This window comes from Cyprinodon variegatus, unplaced genomic scaffold (assembly GCF_000732505.1).
Source record: "Cyprinodon variegatus isolate N-32 unplaced genomic scaffold, C_variegatus-1.0 Scaffold257, whole genome shotgun sequence".
Lineage (NCBI taxonomy): Eukaryota > Metazoa > Chordata > Actinopteri > Cyprinodontiformes > Cyprinodontidae > Cyprinodon > Cyprinodon variegatus.
Window position 1 is genome coordinate 688689 of NW_015150710.1, and position 7863 is coordinate 696551.

Sequence of the window (7863 nt, forward strand, 5' to 3'; positions counted from 1 at the left end):
ATTCTTCTCAGGCTGCTCAAATTCTTGATTTTGAATGATAAACTGCAAAAGATAATATATATTTTTTAAACAGTTTAGTGAGTCAGTTAGAAACAGCTCTTTTATCCGTCACATGACTTTATGGAAACATGTGCACCAATAGTGTTTGGCTCTATGGGCTCCAGGCATCGCTGTTAATGCACCCCAGGGAGTAACTCTGGAATAAAAGCTGGTGGGGACACACTGAGGCAGGGGTGGGCAATTCCAGCTCCTGGGGGGCCGGTTTCCTGATACTTCTAGATGTGCCCTTGGTTCAACACACCTGGATCCAGTAATTAGATGATTGAGAGGAACAGACTGCATGCTGAGGAGGTAACTGATTCAGGTGTGATGGACCGAGGGTGGAGCTAAAACCTGCAGGATACCGGCCCCCAGGAACTACAACTGCCCACCCCTGGTCTAAGGGTGGGGGCTGATGGACCTACAGTTACTCCACCCGAATGCTTTCATTAGGGGTTTTGTATTTTCCAAAAATGAGCTCAAACATAAATTTATTGAATGGTTTCCTATTGTTGAACACAAGAGAACCAGAACACTGATATTTGTAGTTATAGATGGTTGGAGAGATGCGTTACATTTATAGGGCACAAAAACATTAATGTATAAAAAAGAGGAATAACAATTGCAATGCCAAATTCAATAAATCTTGCATCCCTAAAAGCTATTAATATGCTGAATTTTAATTATAGCATAGCAATTTTTTTTTTCTTGTAAACATGGAGATATATTTTACTGCATGTTGCAAGCATGTCCCAGTAAATCTGTTTCCCCTTTAAATCTGCAGCTCTCCCTGCTTCTCTCTGTGATCTGTTTAGAAAGATTAATGAACCTTTTTATTAATAAAATGATTCCAGAAACAAAATGTCTAGATCTGTAGAAGCTCTGCAGTCTGATTCTGTCTGATCAATAAGTAAACATGTTAATTTTAACCTGTAACTGATGGTCCTCTGAGCAGCCCAGCTTTTTTAACTAACACTACATTTAAACATGGGTTTTCTCAAGCTTCTTGCATTATATTAATAACTTGTATAAACTTATCTGCCATTTTTAGCTGAAAGAGCTCTGTATGTCTAACAGATTTTTCAGATCTCTAATTTTATTTTTTAAACCAACCAGTCTCTTAACTCTTACACAGAAGTTGATGCTGCTGTGTCTTCAGGAGACATTATTGTATCTTGTAATTAGAACTAAACAGAAAATTTTTCCTTCTGAACCATCAATTTGTTTCTATATAAAAACATTTCCTGAACGTCTGTTTCCTTCACAGCCTCCCAGCCTGAGCAGCAGCCGCCTCCTGGCGTCCGCAGCCGCCCAGAAGATCTTCACGGTGAGTTCATGGAAACATTCCTGAATAGAACCCAACCTGTCCTGTTTGGACCGGATCAAATTTGCTGATTGTGGCGACAATCGGACCTCACTTGAATCTGGTTTCCATGACATCACTGACTAGCTTTGAGACCTTAGATATTTCTGCAACTCTAATGTATTCCTCCATGGAGCGTTTAGCAAATGCAGGCAAATTTCTTTCTTTTTAATGTATTTTTATTCAAGCGAAAAGAGGAAAAAAAAAGATGTGCATCATGTGTACAAATGGAAGAAAATGGTTTGCTGAAATCTGCCTTTTTTTCTTTGTACAACAAATTTTAAACGCTGGAGTTTTTTGTTTTTACACATTGAATCCCTTACACTGAATTTTTATCTGAAAATTCGACTGCAAAAAAATTCAACTGCAAATGTTTTGACCTTTTTGGTGAACTCGAGCCAAAGTGATCGACACGTCTAGCAGCCAATGAAATTGGCTCATTTTGTCAGAGGGAAAAACAGGAAGTTTGCCGCCGGCCGCTTCTTCAAGATCAAACAAAGAGCCTTGCAGATGGGGGGTGCACTAGCTGTGATCTGCTGTTATTTCACTCACTTTGATTAGATGAAAAAAATTGTATGGCTGCCTATTAGTTTTAATGTGAAGTAGGGAAACTGAGTCGGAAACATTTCTTGCAAGATGATAAATTTTATTTAACGTCCTTGCATGAGACGGTGAGCATATAAAAGCTCTCTGACTGCAGCAGTTCACTACATTTTATACCTTACACCCTAAACTCATTCCCCTAAGGGGAACAAACCCACCCCTGCATAAAGATCTCGCACTTGAACATTTGAAGCACTTTTGTTGTTTTTTTCTTAATATATTTGGGCAAGTTGGCGTTTCTTGTTACATTGTCATTAATTTTTGCCATAAAAATATCCATATTTTTTTCAATGTTGCAAAGGTAATAAGGTCTTGTCCTGGATTCCAATAATACTATTGGCTTGAAATTTTTTTTCTTAAGTATTTCACTGAGTTACAGAGGGTTTAACTCGGATATTTATCAGACTTCTGGTGTAAATGTAAAGTCTAGCAGTAAAGATGTAAAGGCAACAATATTTTGAGCAGAGCTTGGCACTAAAGTAGGGTTGAGGATGCCAAATATAGCAACTAGTTGACAAGGTTGCAAATTTGCTTTCAAGACAGAAGGCATGATTAACCAAAAATTATATAATTTTGGACAAACATGTGGCCAAGATTGCAGCGGAGCCTTTGCATTTGTCACATTTATAAACAAAGATATTTGACTGCTGGGCTTTCTCAGCTTTACCCAGACTTTAAGGTTTTTAAAACTTTAATGGCTAGAAAAGTGTTTCCCCCAAATATAATTTATTTTAACTGAAATGAAAATCTTCTAATGCAAAGTTTGAAACAGACGTGGGGAAACAAACTGGACTGATCTCTGAGCTCTTGAACTGACCTTTGACCCTGTGTTCCAGCCTGAAGCTGTGAAGAAAAGCAGCTCTGAGGAAGAGGAGCCTCTGCTGAAGGAGAACCCTCGGCGCTTCGTCATCCTCCCCATCCAGTACCACGACATCTGGGAGATGTACAAGAAGGCGGAGGCTTCCTTCTGGACGGCCGAGGAGGTAAATCATCTAATCAGACTCTGATTTAGGAACTGAATCGGTTTCCTGATGAGGCGAAGGAAACCCTTGAATAGGAATCATGAGATTTGTTCCCAGAGAACCAAAAATGAAGCGAAGCGGAACATCAAACATTTATTAAAATTGAATCTAGATGTTGCAGAGTCTGATGAATGCAGCCTACGATGCTGTAGAGAAGAATCGATCAGTTCGTCTCATTAGCTCCTCCCATCTGTCCAGGTGGATCTGTCCAAAGACCTGCAGCACTGGGAGTCTCTGAAACCAGACGAGCGTCACTTCATCTCGTACGTTTTGGCGTTCTTCGCCGCCAGCGACGGCATCGTCAACGAGAACCTGGTGAGGAACCAGCAGATTGTGTTTTAGAAGGCGGCTCCTTCCTGGACCCCTTTTCCTCATGGTTGTTCCCTCTTTTGACCACCAGGTGGAGCGCTTCACCCAGGAGGTGCAGGTGACAGAGGCCAGGTGTTTCTATGGTTTCCAGATCGCCATGGAGAACATCCACTCAGAGATGTACAGCCTGCTGATCGACACCTACATCAAGGATCCCAGTGAGAGGTGAGCTGCTCTAACTGGGCAGACTGGGAGCTCTCTCTGGCTCAGCTTTCTCTGACGGTGTGTTCAATGACCCTCAGGGAATACCTGTTCAACGCCATCGAGACTCTGCCATGTGTGAAGAAGAAGGCCGACTGGGCCATCAACTGGATCGGCAACAAGAACGCCAACTACGGTAACCCCGCCCGCCCTCTGACATCATAGCGCTGCCATTGACGATGGTGATGATGCTGACCAGGTGTCTGATTTCTCAGGAGAGCGTGTGGTGGCGTTCGCCGCCGTGGAGGGAATCTTCTTCTCTGGCTCCTTTGCCGCCATCTTCTGGCTGAAGAAACGCGGCCTGATGCCCGGCCTGACCTTCAGCAACGAGCTCATCAGCAGAGACGAGGTGACTGACCGCCCGCGCCGTTCTGCACGACCCGTCCGGTTCTGGTTGGTTCAGCTCTAACTGTCTCTGTGCTGCGTTCAGGGTCTGCACTGCGACTTCGCCTGTCTCATGTTCAAGCATCTGGTCAACAAACCGTCGGAAGAAACCGTCACCAAGATCATAAAGGACGCCGTGGCGATCGAGCAGGTGGGGGGGCGGCCGCTGTTCTGCTTCCTCCTGCCGCTGGGCTCTCTGGTTCCGCCATGTTTGACCAGAACTTGTGTTTCTGTGCAGGAGTTCCTGACGGAGGCTCTGCCCGTCAAGCTGATCGGGATGAACTGCGACATGATGAAGCAGTACATCGAGTTTGTGGCCGACAGGCTGCTGCTGGAGCTCGGCTTCTCCAAGGTACGGACACAACCGGAGCTGGGAGGGTTCTGGCGGCAGCAGGGGGTGTGGTGATGATCCGCGCAGGGGTACGGACCTCAGCCAGTGATGGGGGCTGAGCTCTGCTGCAGGAACTGATCAGGAACATGTGGTTCTGTCAGGATCGGCAGCAGGGCGACACAGACGCCCGTCTGAACACGCCTGCAGCCTCTCAGTCCTCTTGCTAACGGCTCAGCAGGGTTTGACCTCCTGTCCTGTTTCTCTGCAGATCTACAGGGTGGAGAACCCCTTCGACTTCATGGAGAACATCTCTCTGGAGGGAAAGACCAACTTCTTTGAGAAGCGGGTTGGAGAGTACCAGAGGATGGGCGTCATGTCGACCCCAACAGACAAATCCTTCAGACTGGACGCCGACTTCTGAAAGGAACAGGAAGTTTTCTTTCTGCCCCGGTGCATGATGGGACTAATTCATGCAGAGCAGCAGCTGCCTCTGTGGTTCTAAACTTTTTATAAAGTTTGTTAGAAATGTGATTTTTCTGCATCAGAACTTTTTTTTTTTTTTTTTAAACTGCCCATTTTGAACTAATTTTATCAATTTTATATGTTGAACAATAAAGGAAATGAAGTTTTTTCAGACACTGCTGAATCATTTTGTTTAGAAAATGAAATGTTTCGGGGTCAACCCGTCCTAACGTATCCAGGATGTCCGATCAGAACTTTCTGATTAGGGCTGGATGGTTAAAATGTCTCAATCATTTCTGGGAGATGACTTAACAGCAACTAAAAGCTGTAAAACTTCACTAATTTAAGCTCAAACCCTAAATGTATGCAGCCAGTGGTATCTGTCATCTGGTTTAGCACTTATGATTACATAGAAAGTGAACATCACTCTATGAAATGGCAAATCTTTCATCGTTTAAGTCAAACACAAAGCTCTTCATTCTGAATGTTGATGTAAAGATCCTTAAAATTTCCAGCCTACAAGGTTTATTTTTTTTCCCAGGTCAGTTATTCTTTTACTTTTTCATAAAGCTGGACCTTAAGCTCAATCAACAAGTCTGATTGGCTTTAAAAATATTCTGCATTCTTGATTTCATGGTTGATCTATGGAACAATTTTGTAATGTTAGTTAATATGCACTTTTTCCTCAAAGTGAGTTTATCACTAGAACCATTTCCTACTATCATGGGTGTATAGTACCCATGATAGTACATTGTAGTTGTAATATGAAAGGTCGCCTGTCAGGATGATTAACTTTCTCCAAACTAGTTTGGATATTAAGCTGTAAAGTGAAAAACGCTGCAGCTAAATTAGTGCAAACTATCAGGCTGTGCCTTCGTTTGGAAAATTCTCAACCATTTTATGATAAAATACATAATTTGGGATGGGGTTAAATTTTCTTCTGCTGCAGGACTTGAAACAAATCCTGTTAATGTTCAATTAAAGGTTAGAAATGCTAAAATATTCTCTTGCAACTCTAAGTTACCTGCTCCAAGATGAAAAGGTGAATTTCATTCAATGCTGAAAAACATTTTATGGCTCAAACGATACGAGAAGGAAGGTGAGCATCGGCTGCTACTAGTCAGTGAGCAGGTTTGGATTATGACTAATTGGATGAAAGTTAGAGTAAATCAATTTATTTGAAATTTAGGAAAAAATTAGGAAAAAATCCCAATAACTATAAATTCAGATGAAAAGTATATTTACATTACAGCTATAAAAAAGTAATTCACTGGATATTAAATGGATTAAGATTATAAAAAGTTGAACTGAATGTGGAGAATATGGAAAATTACTTTGACAAAAAATGGTTTATAAAAGAAATGCAAATTACATAAATATTGTGAACTGGCCTTTATTATGCAGCTACTGTTTATGTATTTAAACTATGGTTGAAATGATAGTAATGATTCAAATTTAAATGCACTGTGCATGTACTGACCCTAATAAATCAATATATGCTGTAAAATCAATGCTAAATGATATCAAGGCTATTTATATCAGATATATTCTGGGAAAATTAACCAAACCTGTCAATTTATTGTCCTTGTTTTTGATTTTTTTTTTTCTGTTTGTGTCTTTCTGTATATTACTGTTTTTTGTTTTGTATTACATTTGTTTTATTTATGAAAAATTACAAAAGATAAAGTTACAAAAAAGTTTATTTGATTAATGAAGTGGTATAGTGTCATAAGTTAGAGGAATCAGGAAGATTGTAATAAGGAGGTATTACATGTCACTTCCTCACAAACATTAATACTAAATGATAAATATGATTAAAATTCTACATGTTTTTCCAAAAAAGTTTATTTGATTAATGAAGTGGTATAGTGTCATAAGTTAGAGGAATCAGGAAGATTGTAATAAGGAGGTATTAGATGTCACTTCCTTACAAACATTAATACTAAATTATAAATATGATTAAAATTATACATGTTTTTCCAAAAAAGTTAAAAAGAAAAAACAATCCACTTGGAATGACTGACCTGGATGATGGAGAATCTTCAGCATATTATAAATGTTATATTTGTAATTTTACTGGATCGTCAGAAATCATTGTTCATCAAATACAGTTTATCATTAATTCTGTGTTAATGTTTAGTCATTTTGGTAACAAAGATCCCCACAACTCAGTTTATATGGTTATTTTATATCATTGTAAAAACAAAATCAGTCACAATCAACCAACTTTTCTTCTTCACGTTCCCAGAGCATAAAAAACAAACTTCTTTGAGGGTCAGTGACGATTCGAACCAGCAGGGGGAGCGCCTCCCCTACAGGCTGTAAACAACTAAACCCTGAATAGTTCAGAAAATATTAATGTTAATACCAGAGAGGACGTCTTCATAATCAGGCGGTTAAACGTTTTAGCGGATCTCCGAGCGTCCTGACGTCCAGCAGAGACACGTCTCCCTGGATCTCCAGGTGGCCGATGGAGCTCAGGTCCTGGACTCGGTGTTTGTAGTCGAACTGGTGGAGTCCGTTAACGGCCACCTTAAAGTGCTGCTGGTTGCAGAGAACGATCATCTGCAGCGGGGATAAGAGGAGGGTAGAACTTAGAGCCAGAAGTGGATCCAGATTCACAGCGTGGAGGAAAACGGGAAAGCTCACCTCGAAGTACTCCCCCGCTGCGAAGGGGAAGGAGCCCAGGTTCGTTTCCTCGGGGCCCCAACACTCGGATAGGAAGGAGTTTCTGACGAAGACTCCTTTCTTCACGCGGGGGTTCAGATGAAGGACGATGTTGCTGCCGCTCACATCTCGCAGATTAATGCAGAAACTGAGAAAGTGGAGAGGAAAACAGGCTGAGAACTTTCTCTGAATCGGCCTGTTTGATAGATGGAGACACAGGTGGAGGATCTGACCTCATTAGGTGGAGGATCTGACCTCATTAGGTGGAGGATCTGACCTCATTAGGTGGAGGATCTGACCTCACACAGATGGAGGATCTGACCTCACTCAGGTGGAGGATCTGACCTCACACAGATGGAGGATCTGACCTCACTCAGGTGGAGGATCTGACCTCACACAGATGGAGGATCTGACCTCACACA

At 41.5% G+C, this 7863-nt stretch overlaps 2 protein-coding genes across 2 annotated transcripts in view; one reads left to right on the forward strand and one right to left on the reverse strand.

Annotated features, from left to right (window-relative positions):
- Window positions 1-786: 786 nt before the first annotated feature.
- Window positions 787-4794, forward strand: LOC107089587 (ribonucleoside-diphosphate reductase subunit M2-like). The gene is made up of 10 exons (XM_015382471.1): window positions 787-794; window positions 1225-1366; window positions 2842-2988; window positions 3226-3342; window positions 3428-3561; window positions 3639-3733; window positions 3813-3946; window positions 4028-4132; window positions 4220-4333; window positions 4581-4794. The coding sequence occupies exons 1-10, from the start codon at window positions 787-789 to the stop codon at window positions 4731-4733; spliced, it is 1149 nt and encodes a 382-aa protein (XP_015237957.1). The 3' UTR covers window positions 4734-4794.
- Window positions 4795-6693: 1899 nt separating this feature from the next.
- Window positions 6694-7863, reverse strand: part of LOC107089593 (galectin-8-like) — a 9737-nt gene continuing 8567 nt past the window's right edge. Inside the window, exons 8-9 of the mRNA XM_015382476.1 lie at window positions 7424-7589; window positions 6694-7339 (exon numbers count right to left, since the gene is read on the reverse strand). Of these exons, the coding sequence (XP_015237962.1) occupies window positions 7163-7339; window positions 7424-7589 (343 nt within the window). The 3' untranslated portion in view covers window positions 6694-7162. The remainder of the gene's footprint in view (window positions 7340-7423; window positions 7590-7863) is intronic.

What these genes read in the sequence shown, in the direction of transcription:
- LOC107089587 (XM_015382471.1), top strand. An exon ending in CCGCCCAGAAGATCTTCACG is followed by an intron (nt 1,367 to 2,841) that starts GTGAGTTCATGG and finishes CCTGTGTTCCAG; the next exon opens with CCTGAAGCTGTGAAGAAAAG. An exon ending in CAACAAGAACGCCAACTACG is followed by an intron (nt 3,734 to 3,812) that starts GTAACCCCGCCC and finishes CTGATTTCTCAG; the next exon opens with GAGAGCGTGTGGTGGCGTTC.